The 21,214-nt window shown below is 37.5% G+C and overlaps 2 protein-coding genes across 3 annotated transcripts; both read left to right on the top strand.

Annotated features, from left to right (window-relative positions):
- The first annotated feature begins 1,188 nt into the window (after window positions 1-1,188).
- Window positions 1,189-7,113, top strand: LOC106949829 (jun dimerization protein 2-like). The gene is made up of 4 exons (XM_015036356.1): window positions 1,189-1,725; window positions 4,872-5,089; window positions 6,448-6,552; window positions 6,641-7,113. Exons 1-4 carry the CDS (start codon window positions 1,410-1,412, stop codon window positions 6,824-6,826), a joined length of 825 nt encoding a protein of 274 aa, XP_014891842.1. The 5' UTR covers window positions 1,189-1,409; the 3' UTR covers window positions 6,827-7,113.
- Window positions 7,114-9,006: 1,893 nt separating this feature from the next.
- flvcr2a (FLVCR choline and putative heme transporter 2a) lies at window positions 9,007-20,661 on the top strand. 2 transcript variants are annotated; one of them, XM_015036354.1, is made up of 11 exons: window positions 9,007-10,065; window positions 12,074-12,215; window positions 12,332-12,472; window positions 12,922-12,989; window positions 13,234-13,337; window positions 15,252-15,362; window positions 15,535-15,640; window positions 15,744-15,855; window positions 17,148-17,212; window positions 18,269-18,376; window positions 19,295-20,661. In XM_015036354.1, exons 1-11 carry the CDS (start codon window positions 9,526-9,528, stop codon window positions 19,343-19,345), a joined length of 1,548 nt encoding a protein of 515 aa, XP_014891840.1. In that variant the 5' UTR covers window positions 9,007-9,525; the 3' UTR covers window positions 19,346-20,661. The 2 variants fall into 2 exon arrangements, with proteins under 2 accessions (XP_014891840.1, XP_014891841.1); XM_015036355.1 differs by lacking the exon at window positions 18,269-18,376 and having other exon boundaries at window positions 9,009-10,065.
- The last annotated feature ends 553 nt before the right edge of the window (window positions 20,662-21,214 follow it).

Genomic DNA, 21,214 nt, shown 5'->3' with positions numbered 1-21,214 from the left:
TAAAAGTGCAAGTAAGACTCATAGTGCCTCAACATTTTATCACCTTGCAGATGTAACTAATTGCATTTTATTTGAATTATATAGAAAAATTATTTCTAAAGAAAGAGAAACAAGCTAACAAAAGAGTGGTCTGAACATATATTTAACCCCATTTGAGTCAAATAATTGTACATTTAAGGATGAGAATCTGAGATTTAAGTGTCGTGTAATGTGGAAATAATTTAAGTTTATGTGGTGTTTGGAGATTTAAATGTTTATAAGTTGAGTATGAGGGGTTGCACAGTCGCACAGTTGGTAGAGCTGTTGCCTTGCAGCAAGAATGTTCTGGGTTCGATTCCCGGCCCCGGTCTTTCTGCATGGAGTTTGCATGTTCTCCCTGTTCATGCGTGGTTTTCTCCAGGTACTCTGGTTTCCTCCCACAGTCCAAAAACATGACTCTCCAAATTGCCCCTAGGTGTGAGTGTGTGCATGGTTGTGTGTCTCTGTGTTGCCCTGCGACAGACTGGTGACCTGTCCAGGGTGTACCCCACCTCTCACCCGGAACATTAGCTGGAGATGGGCACCAGCAACTCTCCTGACCCCACTAAGGGACAAGGGTGTAAAGAAAATGGATGGGTGGATGGAAGTTGAGTATGAGAAGGGCAAGAAATCATCAGATCTTACATCTTCTGCAGAAAACAGTTGGGCATGATAATTTATTTAAATTTTTTATCTTGGTTTTACTTTTTATCTCAATATTTTGGATAAAGGTGCAGCTACAAATCTGGAGGGTATGCCGGTACCAACTTGGCTCAGCTCCTGACTTAGACGTAAGTCCAGTAGAACCACAGAAACGTCTCCCGTCTTCTGCTCTTGGAGGTACAGAAAATCAATGCTGAGGAAAATAAACGGCTCTCCTGGATTGGGTGCTTTGTGAACTCCAACCAGCAGTAAGTGTCATTGTGCTTTGGTATATTCCCAAGCTGCTTTTAAAAAAAATATTTTATGTAAAAACACAGCAAAAAAACAACTTGTCCACAAATAATTTGGACTAACATTCTACAAAAAGATAAGTAAATTGCTGAATTTTGGAAAAGATGGGGGGTTGGGGGGGGGGTTCTCCAAAATGGCTTCATTTTACACTTGTAAACAATAGAGCCCCTTTTACATGGGCAAAAACAGATTCTTAGTTTTGTCTTGTTGCTCCCCCATGTGGTGTGCCACCCTGAGCAGAAAGCCACATTGTCTACTGCAGCGCCACAAGGTGTTCAAAACTTGAGATCTAATCCAACTGGTTTAACTAGTGATAGCAAATATGTTTTATAACATAAAATCTACTTAAAATACTCAAGTTTCAGGGAGCAACAATAACGAAATCTTGAAAAGCAGGGAGTGAACGTCTTGACTTCGAGGCAGTGTAGCCTGGGAAGATGGGTTATTGCTGCAATGGTTTCGCCGTAAAAACAGTAGTGCAGCTTCAGTTTCTTCATGGGAGGAGCGGTTGTTACTTCCCCTCTTCCAGTCCCCCTCCTCCGAACCCCCCCTCTGCACTATGTCTACTTTTTTTTTTTAACATCCCTGCTTACGTTTGCCTGGCATCGCTTAATTTCCGCATTCCCAAATCCTCCCAGATTGGGATCACGTTTAAAGTCGGGCTGATGCAACGATTTCCACTTTTTAAAATCTACTCCCGACCCTCGGCCGACCAGAAGAGAGGACATTTGTTGCACCTGGGATCAAAGTCAGGTCGGTAAAAGAAAACTTCCTTTAAATAAAAAAGAAGGAGAGCTGGATGTTTCCCTGCGCACGCTGAGCCGCTGCTGGTTGGCGCGCCGCGGATTGGTTGCACCGACAGCCAGCAGCTCTGATGTTCTTGGTTATTCAGCGGCTTTTGTGCTTTCCCCGAATTGCGGCGTTCAAAGTAGACCCGACTCCTTGCAGATCTTTGTCTCTCTTTTTCTTTTTCGCTTTGCATGCTGTTTTTTTACTTGAATCCCAGCGTGCAGCAATCCAGAACAGAATGTTCTCATTAATGCCACGCAGTGATGCTTAAAATACATTTGATCTGTTGCCATCCTGCACTAAAAAAACGCTGCAGCAGGTAATTTGTAGGTGTTTGATAGAAAGACAAAGTTACATAAGATGAACGCCAGAGCTGAAAAAAGGGACTTCCGCTTTCAAGTTGACCAATTCAGCAGCGCGGTATGCATGCAATGTGATCTTCCAGGAGGTGACTACACATTTTTAAGGCAAAGCGTGGAATAAGATGGGGCTTTCCCAGGAAAAAGAACAGCTTAAAGCAACCTGAAATGTGAATAACTGCCTTTGATTTTTATTTATTTTTTTAAAGGAATAGTCTTAATGAAGGATGCTAAAACAACGCTGCCCGCATCCAGCAGAGTAAACCATTTGAAAAGATCTGCATGTGGTTTCACCTCAAATCACTGGTAACTTTTATTAAAAGGTTTCTACCTTTGACCTTTTGCATGCTTTGGGAGGAGTGTGTGGTTTTAAGCAAAAATGTCCAGCACAGTTCTACTTTCTCTTTTGGTCTGTTCTTAGGGGAAGTGGTGAAATGAAAGTTGTATATTTCCATCTATGATGCACAAGTGACACACAATGTGTCTTCACAGACCTTCAGATAAATTGTGCTTTGCAGAAACAAATTATGCATCTTTAACTTTTTCACATTACAGCCACAAAGTTCTGTGCATTTCACTGGGACAGATCAGGAAAAGTTTGTGTACAACATACATTCCAGTGTAAACAATGTAGCATTGACCTGTTAAAAAAAATCATTCAGTAATTTAGTTATTTATATTTTTTTGATCTACATGTAAAACACTAACACGGACTGAGCATTACCTTGATTCTAGAAGGAAACCTGTTTCAGCAGAACCAGAAGGTCTCAAAACAAACGCATATCTCATTTTTCAGATTTTTATTTGTAAAACCATTTGAAAATCATGCATTGTTTTCTTTCCACTTGACAGTTATGCATTTGGAGGGCTGATGTTCTGCGACTTTCTAATGTGTCTGCTGCTTCGACACATCCGAGTCAATTCATTTCAAGATTAGCAGGACTGTTGAAGACCTGACTGCATGCTTAGATTTCTGAGCTGGCCAATTAAGACGGATAGACCGTCTTCACTCCTAAGCTTCTGAATTAAACGGAAGAGAGTGGGTGGATGGTGACCTTCTTCATCCCTGTCCTTACAGTCAGGTGTGTCACTGGTTCCCTGACATTGCCAGTTTATCCTGCATTGTGGGATTAGATCTCTGTGTAAACTGACTTCAACCATTTATTTTTTTATTTTATTCTTTTTTATTATTTTGACGTTGACGTGTATCTTGGAAATCCGCTGAGGTTGTGCTAATTTCCTGTGTGTTTTTGCCTGGTTTTGCTCACTCTGCTCAAGCAGCTCGGTTTCATGTTCTTGAACATTTAAACACCTATTTAACTTTTCACTGCTGCATTTTTTTTTTTTGCCACCACTAACAAGAAAACCTGTTTTCAGTGCACAACTCAAACACCAGTGAGATTGCCACCTTCTTCTTTTTAAACACAGCATATCATTTTAGTTCGTTTTAACCACATTGTGCTCGTCTCAGGCAGCCACATTCCTCTCTGCTTACATTAAGTCTCATAAAGAGGAAACCACAGTTAACTGGTATTTCTTGGCTTCTCTTCAGCTCTCGTTGGAATAAGGAGAAATTTGTTTGAGTCTGGTTTTACACCAGTTGTTCATTCTTCTTTTCATCTCTTGGGATTAAATAAGGCAACTTTTTGCTGAGATCTTGTGAATGGTTGTACATTAATCCCCCCACCCCCCTCCAATCCCCAAAATCAGGGAAATAATAATAACTGAGCAGCAGCCTCAGCATCCTGCTTCTCTAACAGACTAGTTATTCATCACTGAGAGGTGAGTCAGGCAGCCTAGAATGCAATTTTCTCAAAGCTGTTAGACAGACTGTTCAAATTAAACGCATTTTAGCTTCATTTTCAAGAATTTGACATTTTCTACTTGGACACGGTTTGTTGTTTGAAAAGGACAAAAATCCGATTTGGAGTTAATGAAGCCTGTTGTAAATTTGTATCTTGTGTACTTAATATCTGTTGCCTAAACAATTCATATTGTTTGTTATATGCCAAAATTTAGCAGTGGAAATGCATCTTCAAAGGCACAAAATGAGGAAAATAATTCATACCTCCGCTGCTGGCTTTTCGCTGCATGTCTTCTGAATACATGATGCCACATTTCAACTCCCTCCTGAAAAAAAAAACAATGCCGGTTTTTGTAATGAGAAAATCAAGAGGGTTCATTTAAGGTTTTGGAAGTATTAAAACCAAAACCATGATCTGTGACGGTATAAAGCTGAGTAAGTATCCGTGACGTTGTTATCTTCTACATTTATGAGGTTTCTCTGGTGTATACCAGACTTTCAGACAAGCATAACAAGATCTGAAATCATTTTGTAGGATAATGAATGATATTTTATAACAGTGTGGTTATAAAATATCTGCATGGGGGTTGTTTACTGGAAATATAAAATGCATCATAAAACTGTTGAGCAGCTTTAATGTTCTGTTCACCAACAGTAAACATGAGTTCTTTGTGGAAGAATAAAATCTTATGAAGAAAGTATAATTCAATGGAATGTTTAATGGTGTTTAAAGGTATTAAACATGATACAGTTCTTATCCAAATGTATTACGGATTAAAGTATGACTTAATGCAATTTAATGCCTTGTTAGTGTCCGCTTTTATTGTTAAAAAATATCTTGGTTTTCTGCTCTCATGCAGCTGTAAAAATACCAGCATTTTATTTATTTTTTAAATTTTTGCTTGCATCTGATCGCTTCTCCCATCTTCCTCCTTTGCCTCCCGTAGCTGTGGTCAAGGCCGAGCCTGACGCAATGCCGGGACAAATCCCAGATCCCTCTGTGACAGCGGGCTCCCTGCCCAGCCTGGGCCCGCTGGCTGGGATCTCCGCCACCACGCTGACGGACAAGCTGAGGTTTGGCGATCTCCACGACATCGGAACAATGTTGTCACCCCTGCTTTTCCTGGACACTCTGGGAAAGAGGCCTGTAGTCATCAAAACTGAGGTGCAGGACAATCTGAGAGACTTTTGCCTTTTTAAATTTTCTGACGTGTTTGTACTAATTTCAACCACTGAAAGCACCACGAAATAAAAAGACGCATCATAAAAAATTTCATGCAGTTACTTAAAAAAATAAAATATGGCACTTGTCCACGTTTTTACGATAGAAACCACAAATCCTGGTGTGTTTAGTTAGGATTTTACGTAACGGAGTGACAAAAAGTGTAGCTTAAGTTGCTCACCAGCTAAACTTGAAGGCTATTTGACTCGATAAAATTCCAGGGCAAAACAGCACAAATTAACTTAAAGTGGAGCTTAGCTGCTATTTTCTGTAGAGTGTGCTGTTAAAGTATTCAGCACTCTCTATTTTTTGGTCAGTTTACAACCACAGACCTCAGTGAAAAAAGGCCCTTTTTTGTGTCAGTACTTTGTAGATCCACTTTTTGCTGCAATTACAGGTGCAAGTCTTTTGGGATGTGCCTCAACAAGCTTTACTCATGTAGAGAAGGAAGTTTTTCTCCTTTTTTTTCCTTACAAAACAGCTCAAGCTCAGTCAGATTGAAGGGAAAGCATCTGTAAATATACATGTTCAAGTCTTGCCAACATGGACTTTGACTGGGACATTCTGAAGTGTGAATGTGGTGTGCTCTAAATCAGTCTGTATGTTTATGATTGCATTTTTGGAATTCTTCTGTTGGAAGGTGAAATCTCAAGTATTTTGCACTACTTTGTGTTGGTCAGTCACATAAATTTCTACAAAAATGATGGTAGGATGGATGGATGCCTTTCTGCAGCGATCATTTGGCCAGTGGTGGGTTAGGTGTTGGACAGACCACCAGTCCATCCAGGGCAGGCTCTGTTCATTATGTCTTACTCTATAGTGGCATCTGGTGGATGTATCAGAACATGGCCAATAAAATAAATGGTTTGCAAAAAACTCTTTGTGTCAATTGAACAGCACAGAAAATAGCACAATATTGAAACTATGCAAGCTTTTTATTATCCAGAGATGTTCATTTCAAATCTTATTGGTTTAAGCTAAAAATTGTAAATCCAAAATTATTGAGTGTGCAAGGAATTAGACCATTTGCACAACTTTATATTATAAGGCGTATTTCTTTTTAATGTTGGTTTGCCACCCTGGACATTGCCTTCCTATGCAGTTTTGCTTGATTTTCATCTTCCCTCAGTACGTCATCTGAAATTTCTCCCCCATTTCTTCAGTTGAATTTCAACTGCGCCAATCGGCAAACAGAATTAGGAGTTGTGAATGACATTAACTTTCTGCACTATTGTAGAATTGCTGGTTTGATAAATAATTTGAATTGCAGTCTTGTGTTCTTTTCCTGTGTTGTTCCACAGAGAGATGAAGAGGAAGAAAGGAGGAAACGAAGGCGAGAGAAAAACAAAGTGGCTGCAGCTCGATGTCGAAACAAAAAGAAAGAGAGAACAGACTATCTACAAAAGGTGAGACTTGTTTACGGCACTATTCTACAGTTTTAGCCATTAAATTTTTGCTCAATGTAAAGTAACATTCTTCTCTTTGGCCTTCCAGGAGTCAGAGCGATTAGAGATGCTAAACTCTGACCTTAAAGCCCAGATTGAGGAGCTGAAACTGGAGCGCCAGCAGCTCATCCTCATGCTCAACCGGCACCGCCCCACATGCATCGTCAGGACAGACAGCGTCAAAACCCCAGAGAGCGAGGCGAACCCCCTGCTGCAGCAGCTGGAGGCCAAGTGAACAAACAGGGACTTTCCTGTCGTTTACATTCGAGGAGAAGCAGCCAACTAACAGCACTTCTGTTCAGGCGCTGCCTCTGACACGCAGAGCGATGCTCCGCAAAGAGCAGATCCAGTGGGACGGATTCAGCAGATCGGTCTCCTCATTTCCCTTTTCATTTAAAAAAAACAAAACAAAACACTTCTGCATCAGCCAGGTCTTTATGACATATAGCAAAGAAAATGGAATGCAGCTCTTGAGGAAAGTTACCTGTTATGCAATTAGTTGGCTGTTTTACAATAGCTTTACATTTTATAACATTTAAAATGAAGAAAATGGAAAAAAAAAATTCCATTATGCAAAAAAATTGCTTCATTTCAACTCAGTATTTTAATAATTTGCTCTGACGTCTAACTTTATATATGGCAAGAGTCTGCACAAATGTTTTTTCAACACAATTTTAGTACAGAACAATTGAAATGAACTGTTTTGATGTTTATGTGAGAAATCTTACATGGATTATCTTTGATCTCACTAGATTGAGGAAAATCTACAAAGTTAAAAGAAACGTTTAAATAGATACAAGATAACTACTGTGATGCATAGCTACATGTATGCAACCATTACATATTGATTAAATTACAAGTATATGATAAAAAAAATTAGTATTGACTAGTTATAAATCTGAATACAAAATAGCACATTTTTTTCTGGTCCTTATGCTTCTTTTCTATTTGTAGAACAACCAAACCTCTTTTTTATTGTTTTGGCGCAGGCGTCATGTATGCACATATATAAATATATATATATATACACACACACACACACACACACAGACAGTGTTTACATTGTATTTTATTTACTGTTTTCATATTATTACAGCCAGTTATGTTTTTTATATAGATAAATATTTACTTTTGTATATGTTGTTATATAAGCATATAAGCTATCTGAAAATACAATTTTATATTTCCTGAAGAAATTAAATGTTTCGTTCCTTTTTCTTCTTCCGTTTTTTCTGGTATTTTTACCTCGCCAAACTTCAAGTTGAATACTGCCAACCTGTGGAAATCAGTGATGTCAGTAACGCGTCACTGACGTCAGACCACGATTTTCAGAAACGAGTAATCTAACGGGTTACTACTTCAAATCCAGTAATCAGATTAAAGTTGCTGTGCGTTACTATGTTCTTTTGTAATGTAATTTTATTTCCTCTACGTGTCGAGTGACGGCACAGATAGTTGATGTTACCATCATACAATAACTTGCAATTAAGTATTGGCAAAGCTCAATATAATTTTCACAACTGGTGAAACATTATTGTCAACAGCTGCTGAAAGTAGCTAAAAAAGTTACTTTTAATCTAACTTAGCTCCTTTCCAAATCAAGTAGTCAGTAATTAACTTTTTAGTCATCTGATTAAAGTTATTTTTTCAAGGTAGCTATGCCATCACTGGTGACATATGATGTATGTAATATATTTTAGTTGAAGGACTGTTCTAAAGCTCGTAGTCGGCAGTCACCTTTTTGCAGACTATTGGTAAGCCCAATAACAAGGCGCTCATTGTTTACAGCAGTGGGGATTAAACTGAACAAGTAGATTAACTGAGTCAAAAAGAACAAAAAGATACTTCTGGTTTGTAGGAACAGTATGTAGAGGAACTTCAGTGAACACAATTGTGGTTGACTGCTAATTAGTAGTGTTTGCAAAAGAGTGAGTTTGCATGTCAGAAAGTGTAAGGACAAGTTCAACCAAAGTACAGAAAGACAAAAGTGCCATAATCCAATTTTAAAAAGTCTTTAAAACAATTCTTAAAATAAATATGCTTGCAAATAAAATTATAAACATGTGCAATAAATCATTTTTATTTTGAAAAGAAATAAAATGAGACAAGTCTTTTATTAAAAATAAATTTTTACCATAGATATTTAAATATAATTAAACAGTATATTAGAAAACGATTGGGTTCATTGTGATCCTTAATATGGGATTTTACTGTATATGAAAATTAATATTTCACTTTAAATTACTAAATTGTGTATTTAACACACTGTTTACACATTTTAAAACCATGTGGATAAATGTTTTGAGATTTATCTAAATAAATTTTTTTATGAAACCAATATACAGACAGGATGATGGGGGGGAGGGGGGAGTTTCAGGGTTGAATAAGCTCATAAACACAAACCAACTGTGGTGGAAAATCTAACAGATCTGAAGAAACCAGTAAGCACATGAGAGGAAATGAGATGGAAACCAGGTGAATCTAATTGACTGACTGGCGACAGCTGTCAGGGGAACAGAAAACTTTGGGAAATATACTAATTTTAAGAATATGTAAATAAAATTAACACTAAAGGGCAGAAACCAAAATGAAAGACTTAACAAAAACAAAGCATGACACTGCGTGGCTCTCTGTTTCATTGTCCTCCTTATCTCAGCAGCTGGGAGGAGTGAAATGGATTTTCTGAGAAAATCCTCAGTATTGATTCCACTGCTGGGTCGGCAGGTCGGTCCCGTGCAAACAACCTGACTTCTGATCAATTCCCCTTTTGCTGATGTGGCCACAGAACTTCCTGGTTTTGTTGGAACATTTTAATTTTTTTTTTTTTTGGGCAGAATCACGTGATGTCTCGAAAGCGATACCAGTTTTGTTTCCATTTAAAGTTCCTTCATTTCATCGGTGTTTTGCATTGAGTGTCATTCTATACGGGAGAACATGAAAGGCGACCAGGACACCAAGGAGATTAGTCCGGATTTGGGTAAAGATGTTCAGATCCAGGCTGACATCCCAAACGGGGAGCGCGGCTCGGCGCTCCCGACGCACCTCTACAAGAGGCGCTGGGTGATTGTGTTCCTGTTCAGCGCTTATTCCCTGAGCAACGCTTACCAATGGATCCAGTACGGGATCATCAGCAACATCATCATGAAGTTCTACAACGTGGACGGCTTCGTTGTAGACTGGCTGTCCATGATCTACATGCTCGCGTACATCCCCTTCATATTCCCGGTCACCTGGCTGCTGGAGAAGTATGGACTGCGCTGCACTGCGCTGGTGGCCAACGCGCTCAACTGCGCAGGGACGTGGATAAAGGTGGCCAGCGCACGACCCGACCTGTTCTGGGTGACCCTGCTCGGACAGTCTGCCAGCGCTCTGGCTCAGGTCTTTATCCTCGGGATCCCCTCCAACCTGGCCTCAGTCTGGTTCGGAGCAAATGAGGTTTCCACCGCCTGCTCCATTGGAGTGTTTGGGAATCAGGTGAGTAAGTTGATGGGGTAACATGGGCAAAAGGGGGAACTGTTTAAAGTAAACCTATGACTGGGTTTAAAAAAATCTAAAATTTCAACTTTTTTCATTAACTGTAATGCTGGATAACTGTTGTTTTAGTTTTAAACACTCAACGTTTTGAGTTGAACCAGTTTATTTTATTAACCCCAACAAAAAACTTTACTGCCTTTTGAAAAAAAAAAAAAAAAGCAACCCTAAACTATGATGCTGCTCCTGTCATGGTTTACTATGTTCATGCAGTCATTTCCAGTATTTTTTTTTTCTGCTGTGGCACATTTCTCAGACAGCAACATGTCCTACAATGTAGCCAGGCCTGAATGTTTTCTTTAAAAGAGCAGACTTCTATTATCATGTGAAGAATGTGACCATGAATTTCTGCAGCTTTGTTGTTGAGTTTTTGGCTGCCTGACCTGTTTTCTTGTCTTAATCATTTGAGGAACATTCAGCTTTTCGTAGTCCCATATTTTCTCCATTTACTGTCTCTCTGTCTTGTGCTTTGTGCCCTTCTGCTGACTGATACGCCGATCTTTTGAAATGCCAGTTAAATCTAGAAAAATCAGGAATATTTAACATGGACATTTCAGACATCTTTGCAGATTAATAAAATTCTCTAATGGGAGGTGTAAAATTGATTAAGGATGTTCACACTTTCTGTATGCAACCCGCATTATTATTATTATTATTTTTTTAGTCTTGAAATAATTGTTATGGCCACTCTTGCATCATAATAAAGTCCAAACAACAAAAATGCCAGAGTAGTCTTCCAGGAGTAGGTTTTCGACTCACTCAAAGAAAAAATAAAAAGCACTCGCGGAGACTTTTCTGATTTCAATGGGGTTTCTTTTAATTATAAAAACAACAAAAAATAATCTCCGAGTTGACTTGGAGATTTTGTACCACAAATTAGATGTTAATTTGTGGTACAAAAACCTTTTCACTCCTTCACCGAACAATCAGATCAGCCCCAGCAGCTGCTTCTGCTTGTTAATCACTGCAGGAGGCTGACTGACAAGGAAAGCAAAACAAATAAATAAATAAATATACAATGGATCTACCATTCACATAACTTTAGATATGCGGAAATTAATAATTTAGCAAAAAATAAATCTGGATATTTATGTTCATAATTCATTCTACTTCCACTTGTTAATGTTGACAAGGAGGTTAAAACCACTGCAGAATTGTGTACCTACGCAATAGCGCTCTATTGTATAGAGAAATACTTGCAGTATTAGGCTGTGTGTTTCTTTTGACAACACAAATGGCTGATGATGTTTGTTTTCCACTTAGAGTCTGCTCCTCAACATGCATTAAAAATTTGGGAAAAATAAGCAGAAATTGAAATTTCATTCAGGACATGTCCACATAGCGAGCTGCATACCTCACTGTGGAGGTAGAGAATCATTTTTGTATTTTTCCTGAAAGCTTATCAGTTTTTTTTATCTGCAAGACATAAAATGGGTCTTTGAAAAGTTTTGCATATGACAGATTTCTGATCGAACAACTTCAGAAGTTTTTACTATGTGAAAAAGACTCCTCAAATCTATTGTCAAGTGTGAATTTTTTTTATTTTTTTTATTTCAGCGTCTTCTTTCACCTGTGTTGGACAAACATTCTGGTTGTTTTGTGGTTTAGGCCTTTAGTAACAATAAAAAGACCCATTTTTGTTAATGTTCACTTGCTTTGCCCTCTGTCCTTGAATCTTGTGCTTCCAGGTTTTATTGTGCGTTTTAATTCCTGCAGACATTCTGGACATTTTTCACAAAATCAATCTTAATACATTCCCCCCCCACATATGAAAATGTCAAATAGAATCAACTCTTCTGGTTGCTTTGAATGCTCAATGAAACCAGGAAACGGAGGAAAAATGTGAATTTTAAATAGATCTATACATGCACATTCTACTGGTTTTGTAATGTATTTGACGTCTGCTTGTAAAAGGTATTTTCATTTTCTTTTTTTTTTTTATTTTCTGCAGTTGGGTGTTGCCATTGGGTTCCTGGTCCCACCCATGCTTGTTCCTAATGTAAAAGATGTAGACGAGTTGGCGAATCACATCAGATTCATGTTCTACATCAGTGCGGGTGTGGCCACCTTCATCTTTGTACTTGTGGTCATCGGTATGTCTGCTCCCCCAAAAGGGCATTAGGGTTCTGTGTTGTAGCTCTGTTTACATTAATCATCCTAAACCAATCTCCTCAGCAATTGATTATTTGCACGACTATTTGTTTTGTAGTGTTTCAGGAGAGACCAGAGATCCCACCAACCCAGTCCCAGGCTCAAACCAGGATTTCCCGCTCCACTGATTACTCTTACATGGCCTCCATCTGGAGGCTGCTGTGCAACAAGGCCTTCATGTTACTTGTGATCGGCTATGGTTAGCCCCTCTTGCTTAAAATGTGTCAACACTGCCTTCATATTTATGGAAGACCCTGGCAAAGATGTGTAAAACCTTTCAACATATGTAGTTTAATGCAGTAGCATAATGTGTGAAAACTTTGGATATGTTTGTTTTTATGACCCTCCTAGCAGTCTCTCCACACTGTCATGTAAAGATGAACTTTTCTCCTCTTTCAGGGCCATTTGCCACTTTTCCATTTGTGTACCTGTTTAATAATTGTGCTGATATTTGGTGGTTATACAGAGAATTTTCAACAATAAGCTTTTTTTCTTAGCCATTTCTTGATTCTGAAGATCGGCACACATCTGCCTACCTTAAAATTGCATGTCCTCTTTTCTTTGCTGCTAATGTGTAATTCTGTTTTATTTACAGCTGATTATCTCAGAATAATAAAGGTGTCTGTTTTTTTTTTTTTTTTTTTGCAGGGTTGAACGTTGGCAGTTTCTACGCCATTTCCACACTTTTAAACCGAATGATAATTGATCGCTACCCTGTAAGTTCCTTTATTTTATTGCTAGAGAAATTTTCTCTTCTGTGAAGCTTCCTTTGTCCTTTCTTAGCACTGGTTGACATTTTCTATGTTTTAAGCTTTTGTGCAATTCATTTTACCACCAAACTTTAAAGCTTCAGGACAGCTGACCATCACAAAGATAACATTTCTGGATGTTAGGAGTCTGGGTAAAATAATGGCCGTGTTCCATGAATCAATAATTAATCACCCTGGTGTTTCACCTCAGGGTGAAGAGTTGAACGCTGGGAGGATCGGTTTAACCATTGTCATTGCTGGAATGGCAGGATCTCTCATCTGTGGCCTTTGGCTTGACAAGACCAAGACCTACAAGTAAGATCCTCCTCTAACTCTGTTTGTGAAACCTGATATTTGTAAAGGTAAAAGTGAGCCATGCAATCAGACATCAATGAGAAGCCAAACATTAGTTTGGCACAAACAACAACCAGTGCGGGGATTTTTCTCCTACGAAGTGCCTTTTATTTAATTTCATGTTCAGTTGATCAACATGTTCTCACAATCAAATTAATCTGATGGCTACAAAATCAAAATACGGAGCACACTTAAAAAAAAAAAAAGTCATTGCTCCTCTCCAGAATGAGGTTCAACCACAAAAGGTCAGGAGCTGGTTGTTCAGAGTGTTGTAACCAAATTTATGTTGGAAGGTGAAAATATGGTGTTAAAGGTTTGGCAATAACTGTATTCTTGAGTTCTGTGAAACAAAACACTGTCACTATATCATATATTAGTTCTACATAAAGTAGTTTTCTGGTTTGTTCAATTTTGGGTGTTCATTTACGGTTAGCCATAATCATTATTTAGCAGAAATAAACACGATATATCCCTCTGAGTTTTTACATTTTGATTTGAATTACTGAAAGATCTTTTTTTTTTTTGTCTAGTTTGAGAAACGCTTGTAACCAATAATATTTAATTGCTCAAGTTGAATTGAGATCAACAAGAATCCAGCAGGACTGTTTTTATACACTTTTACATAAAAAAATGCTTAGAGTTCAATTAAAAGAATGTTTTTGAGTCCAGCCTCTGCTGAAATCCTTCAAAGACCTTGAAAACCTTCAATAGTGAAGTTATTCTTGGGGTACTTGAAGCTGAATTTAAAATAAAAAATAAAAAAAAACAAGTATTGTTGTTTTTGGGAAGAATTAGGAATGCTTTCCTCAAAGTAAGTGTCTCCTTGTGTCTTCACATGTTAGTGCTTCCTGTAATGAGGCGCACAATCTACTGTGGCAGGTTAAAATCCTCAGATTCCTCACATGCCACAGCAAATGCATAGCTGTCAAAGCAGTTTGGCTCAGGTTGACTCTGGACCCTCACATTGTCTTACTGTGTCAGACATTCACTGGACTTTGCTATATCCACAAAATGTTTTGCAGCATAATTTACGCATGACTGTGCAAGAGGCTGTGTTCTCAAAGTAAGCATGTTTTTTTTTTTTTCCGCAGAAAGTGGTTGGGATACACTTAAGAATAGTGTTTTTAATAGTATTAATAGAGGTTGTTTTTTTTTTTTTTTGGACTGCAAGCTAAATTTAAAAACCAAATTCCAAGTTAACGTTTTTTAATTTTATCTAAAGATATACTTTATACCTTTTGAACCGTTTTTTGGCTCATCTTTGTCTTATGCAATGTTTAAGCCAATTTAAATGTAGATTTTAGGAATTAAAAAAAAAAAAACATTCTTAAACAAATTAGTATTTGAACATAGTATCATCCATCCTTATGGACATCCTATATTGTTTTTCCATTGCTTCTAATTCTCTATGTAGTCTATAATTTTAGATCATTTAATACAAAATATGAAACTGCTAGTCATCGCATACGCTTGCATATTTCTAGCTATATTTCTGTTACATTGAATTTGAGGGTTTGTAGTCAGTGAAAACCCAACATGAGCTCAGAAAATTATGACAAAATATGCCAAATAATTATTACACATAAACAATCATCACCGACACCCTGCACCAGCTCACTGCTAAAGAAGTTGGCAGTTCGTTGTGCTGAATCAAAGATATTTAATGGAAGTGGAAGAAAAAAAAGTGTTCAAAAACACAAAGGTGCATAACAGCAATAGCCTGGAAAGGACTGAAATAAAAGCCACTCAAGTATTTCAGATTCATAAATGTTATCTGCACATCCTGGTTAGCTTTGAGTTCTTACAGTTGGTGTGGATGTTTGGTATACTTATTATTAATAATTCTTTTAAAATTTCTTCCTCTGGTCCCTGCAGACAAACCACCCTGGTGGTGTATATCTTCTCTCTGGTTGGGATGCTGGTTTACACCTTCACCCTGAACCTGGGGCACCTCTGGGTGGTTTTCATCACCGCTGGAGTTCTAGGGTAAGTAGACAAACTCAGATGTTGATATACTGTGACGTGTTCAAGGACATTTGAGTAGTACTAATTAAGGCAATTAGTATGTGGGCAAGAGCAGCAGTACATCAGTGTAATTGTACTTGAGTAGAAATCCCAAAAGATTACCTGGCATTTGGTTCCGTTTTGATTTCCACAGTTTCTTCATGACCGGATATCTCCCTCTTGGCTTTGAGTTCGCAGTGGAGCTCACCTTCCCAGAATCTGAGGGAACCTCGTCGGGTCTGCTCAACTGTTCAGCTCAGGTCGGTTATTGGTGGCACTGATTAACTGCACACTTTCACTCTAAACACATGGCATGTATTTACTTTTGGGCCATAAACACTTTTTATGTGACTCTTGTTGCAGATTTTTGGAATCGTTTTCACCATTGTACAAGGAAAGATTATCGATAAATGGGGAACTTTAACTGGAAATGTGTTTCTGTGTATTTTTTTGCTAATAGGAACAGTAATAACAGGTGAGACACGAGCATCAACATGTCACTTTGCAGCCACAAACTACAATTTATTTATTGGGATTTTATTGCTATAGACCAGGGTCTGAAATCTTTACAAAAACTAATTTAAAGCTGCAAATGTCACAATGTTTTTTTAGTTTTTTTTTTTAATTACAACTTATAATTTCAGATAAATATCTACTATATGAAACTGATTATTTTTAAAGAACCACAATTTCAGTACTATTTTTAGATTTTAAAATAAAGATAAACACAAACTTGGTAAAGATGATGGATCGTTTTCTCCTGTGGGGACAGATGAAAATGAAAAAGCGCATGGATTCCAACCAAATAGGAAAATCAAATTCCAAAAGCATATCATTTAGTACTTTGTCATTCTTCACACTTTGATCTTAATTGAAACATTTCAAAAACTCATATTCTTTCTACTTTTCAGTTATGCAGTGCTTTGTGTGGCTCTGTTGTGTAAAAGCCCAACAAAACACATTAAGGTCTGCAGCTGTAGTGACAAAATGTCAAAGGGCATGAAGACTTCTGCAAGTCCGTTTTTGTTTTTGTTTTTTTTTACTTCCTTGTGTAAAAGCTGTTATCATATTTGGATGTTTGCTGCCCCCTGGTGGATACATTTAAAACAAATTTGTGAAAGTTGCTCGTGGACAGTTTTTACCTTAAATTTTGTTGCAGGAAAAAAAAAGAGATGCAATCACTCAATCAGGTTTATTTTGTACGGTGTACACAATACAGAGAGCTTGTAAGACAATCAATAATGAAGCATTGAGTCAACACATAGGTTTTATACCAAGGATAAAGATCTAAAACATGTGAAAAACAGTCTGGTTCCCATGTAGCTGCAGGAAAACGACTCCCAACCTTGAGTGTGTGTAACCCATACAGGTTCTTTCACAAGCACTTAATTTAATATGACCAGCAGGTGTTAATTTTACAATAATCTTCCCACCACAATATGTTTGTACTTCATATTTTCATACATAGTTAATTTGTGAAATAACTTGGATACAGTTGTTTTCACTATTTCCTGTGAAGACCACCAGCTTTTTGGTGTTGGATCCGTGCTTTGCTGAACATTGACTGAAAATCAGTTGTCGGGTTACAAAATTCTTTTCACACTATATGCAATTTGTTCAGGGTTTTTGCCCTCTAATGCAAAGTTGCAGCACACAAGACATTTATTTGGCACATTTTACCTTTTAGAATGTAGAAATATCCTTTCTTTTTAATTGCATCAACTTTAAACATTTAGTCTACCAGTATAATGCCTCTATTTCTCACAGGATTCATCAAATCTGACCTCCGGCGGCAGAAGGCCAATCAACAGGCTGAGGTGCAGCGAGTGAGTGTAAGTATCTGTGTGAGGTGCTTAAGGTCTGAAACGGGGATCTTTCACCAGATCAGGTCCCAGTCTGGTTTGGTCTTTGCAGTTTCTTCTGGCTGCTTGGCTCCAGTTTTTCCTCATTGCAACATCCTGCTGGGTGATTTCTGGGGTTTCTTTGCTGTGGGGGATAAACTTTTGTGTCGGTATGTCTAAGCCTTCAACAAAAAACACAAGCCTCCTTCTTGCTGCTTACAATTTACAACAGATTGTTGTCAGTTGCGTGGTTATGTTTTGCTTCAGAAATGGCTTTCCAAGCTTTCAGTATCGGTGCAGCTGACTGCTTTCAGATATTTTGTGATTTAGAAATTAAATTGCAAAATACCTGATAATTTATGATATGTTTGTGACGGCTCATTTTATTTCCAGCAAAATGAATTGAACAGCTGTCATCCCAATGATTGTGCAAGTCATAACATTTCAGTTAAATGTTTCAATTTTGAGTTTTTAGTTTTGCTATATGCCATAATGGGAATAAACCCTTAAAATATATTTTGAGTAGGGAATCTGTATAGTTGGTTTTACTTTGAGCTGAATTACCAAAACAAACTTTACAGGGGTAATATACTATACAGTGTCATGTTATTCTAAAGACACCAAAAAAAGGAGTAATGCAGAAATTTGTCCTGAAACAAAATGTATTGGGATCCAGCTGTTTGAATTTTTTCTTTAAAAAAAAAAAAAAAGTTTAACATTAATTCACTGTCATCTGCAGCTTGCATTTTAAAACAATCAAGATTTCTTGTTTTTTTTTTTGTTTTGCTTAAATTTGAATAAAAACGCAGCTTTGACTTAAAACACCAGGACTCCTGCATACTTGTTGAACTTAAGACCAGATTCTTTTGTCAATGGCTTTCTAAAAATACCTGGAAACTAAATTATTCTGGAAATTAAGTTTGATCTTAGGTATGCTACAGTTTCCTTATTAAAGTCTGTACAAAGAGCTTAGAGGTGATATGGTGTGAAGGATAAAGGTGACCCTAAGGGCCCCCCAGATCTTTGATACTGGAGCTATGATTACAGCCTACAGAGTCCAAGACACCAGTGCGAGACTACGGAGCCACAGCATGCAGCAGGAGTCATGACTTTACCTCACAACTTCACAAAAATCTAAATGGATGTGACAACAAGGTAGGGTCATATGAACAAAAACTCCCTGAAACCTCAAAAGTATGAAAACTATGGCAAACTGTAGCCCTTACACCGATTATATTCTTGTTGATGCAAACATAATCAGTTTGTGCCAAGTTTATTTGTATATCACATTTCATCAACAAGGGAGTTCAAAGTGCTTTACATGATAAAAACAGTCACCAGTTCTGAAAACAAGCAAACGTATCATTTTGTCAAATGTTGTCATCAATGCATATCAAATATGTTGATCAGTGTTCCACTTACTAGTCAATAACTTTAAAAAGGAGAGTTTTTAATCTTGATTTAAAGAAACTGTATTCCAGTAGCATTGCAGTTTTTGGGAAGTTTGTTCTACCATAAAAACTGAGTGCTGCTTCTCCATGTTTGGTTTTGGTTACTGATAAACTTGAACCAGAAGACCTGAGTGGTCTGGAAGGTTGGTACAGCAACAGGTCTTGTATTTCGGTCTTAATCTGTTCAGTGATTTATAAACTAACAAATGTATTTTTTAAAGTTTATTATCTGAGCTACAAGGAGCCAGAGTAAGGATGTTAGAACTGGGATGATGTGCACCATCTTCCTGGTTTTACTGAGAACCCAAGCAGCAGCATTCTGGGTCAACAACAGTGGTCTTCTTTTTTTTCTTTCTTTTTTTCATAGACAGACCTATGAAGACACTATTGATAAATGAGTTTCTCTTTGTCCTGCTGGGACCGTAGTCCTTTAATCCTGGAAATATTCTTCAGTTGGTAGAAGGCTGGCTTTGTAAATATCTTTGTGACTCTAAAGGTTCAGATATGATTCAATCACTATTTGGACCTAGGTTCTAGTTGTGTATAATCTGCATGGTGATGGTAACTAATTAATGTTTTCTAAGCTGTAGTAGTGCTTATCGTCTGCCCATGTCTCTTCCAGGTGATGGCCACTGATGTTCAAGAAGGAATCCTGAAGGAGAGGAAGTTCTAAGGTGAAATGATGTCTCCTCAGCAAACCACAAAGAGAAGAAACAAAGTCTTAAGGGACATGTCGGCATGTGTAAACATGCCAAAGTAACTACAATGCAACATGCTGCTGTGACTAGTGAGTATATGGAGACTCTGTGACCATGATGGACACCCATCTTTGATTCTTTAGTATCAAGAACTGCTGCTCCTTTTTTTTTTACTGTACTGACGTGCAACAAAAAGAATCACATTAGTATTTAAAATGCAATTTCTAAACCAACTTTTATACACGTTTGAAATGCACTTTCAGAAAATGCATCACTTACAGTTGAGACACTCTCTAATTTTCTGACTCCTATCTATTAACGTTCCAATGGGTTTTTTAGTAACATATTTTCACGACTTTTTAGATAATATTAATCTGTGTTTCCTGATACTTGTGCTGTGTGTAACTGAACTTAAGTATTTACTCTGAAGGCACCTATTTGAGTTCTGTGTTTTATCAGAGTGATCTTAAATGCAGATCATAACTGGGACGTCCTTCCTTTACATTGAGAAAGGCTCATATGTCACCCGTTTGCCATTAAAGGATCACCTGGTTGGTATTCTGCCAAGTATAAATACTGATTGATGCTGTGCATCAGAGTACACTCACAGAGGTCAGTTTTCTCCTCATTTTACAAGAATGTCTGAATCATTTTTTTTTTTTAATATCTAGAAGATGAAGAATTTTGGCACAAAACAAGATGGATAAAAAAGAAAATATGCCATTTTGCACACAAATGTCTTCACTGCATATTTTTTCCAGAATGATATTTTAAGGTTGTGTGAGCGGAGTTGGCACTGATTTCTGGTACAACTTTTTTTTTTTTTTTTTTCTGGAAATTAACGTAGAATTTCAACTTGATGACATAATTTTCTACAGCGGATGGACTGTGATTATGAAACTTTAAAAACCAGGCTGGGTGAATGATGGATAGTGAAATGAATGGGTGGATGAATATTGAATAGAGAGGAGTGGATTGATGCTGATCAATGGATGGTGGGTAAATAAATGGACTGATGGGTTTATTGATTGATGAATTGGTACCAATTTCTGAAAATAGAATATCAAATAGTGTGGAAATGACTTTTAGTTCCTTTGTCCATGTTTGTGGAAAATGCATACATTACATTTTTTATGTGGGAATATTAGATGATTTACAGAATCAGATCATTCTGTAGCTGCGAGAAAGTCATTGTAGAACTATGTACTGTAACACTGCCAAACATTGACTACAAGCTTTTGTACGTTGCACATTTATATTGGTGATAATAAATATTTCTGTGCTGCTGTAACAATGAGTTTTTCCTTATTTGCACTCACCTCCTGGCTTATATTTCTGAATCACTGAGTCGTTCAGTAATTTAAAGTAGTTTTCAGAATTTTAATTTGTAAAACATTTTTCATAATGAATATATTGGGGATTTAGGAAGCACCAGAAAATAAGATGGATTCAAATGACCTTGGAAAAACATGACATGGGAGACGCAACAAAATACTACTAATATTAAAATTCCCACCAAAAACTGGTTACAAAGAGAAGTAAAACAGGTTGCATGAGGAGCAGTTGGTAAGCTTAGGCTAAAAACCAAAAATTAAACAGACATAAATGAACCACAAGGGGGATTTTAAACACCTTAGGATGGGTTGGGAGAAGGAGAGAGATGACACAGTTCCATCAAAATAAAGATATGGTAACAAGAAAACAGTACAGGAAATTGGATACAAAAAAAAAAAACACGCATACTAAAATGGGACAAAATTCCAACCAAAAATGCAAAGGTTTAATGTCTGGAGAACCAGCTCGGTTTCTTTGATAATCAAATTTGATCAAACACCCTAGAATCC

Source organism: Poecilia latipinna, unplaced genomic scaffold (assembly GCF_001443285.1).
Source record: "Poecilia latipinna isolate Pla-1442-1.1 unplaced genomic scaffold, P_latipinna-1.0 Scaffold365, whole genome shotgun sequence".
Lineage (NCBI taxonomy): Eukaryota > Metazoa > Chordata > Actinopteri > Cyprinodontiformes > Poeciliidae > Poecilia > Poecilia latipinna.
This window is presented reverse-complemented; position numbering and strand designations above follow the sequence as displayed.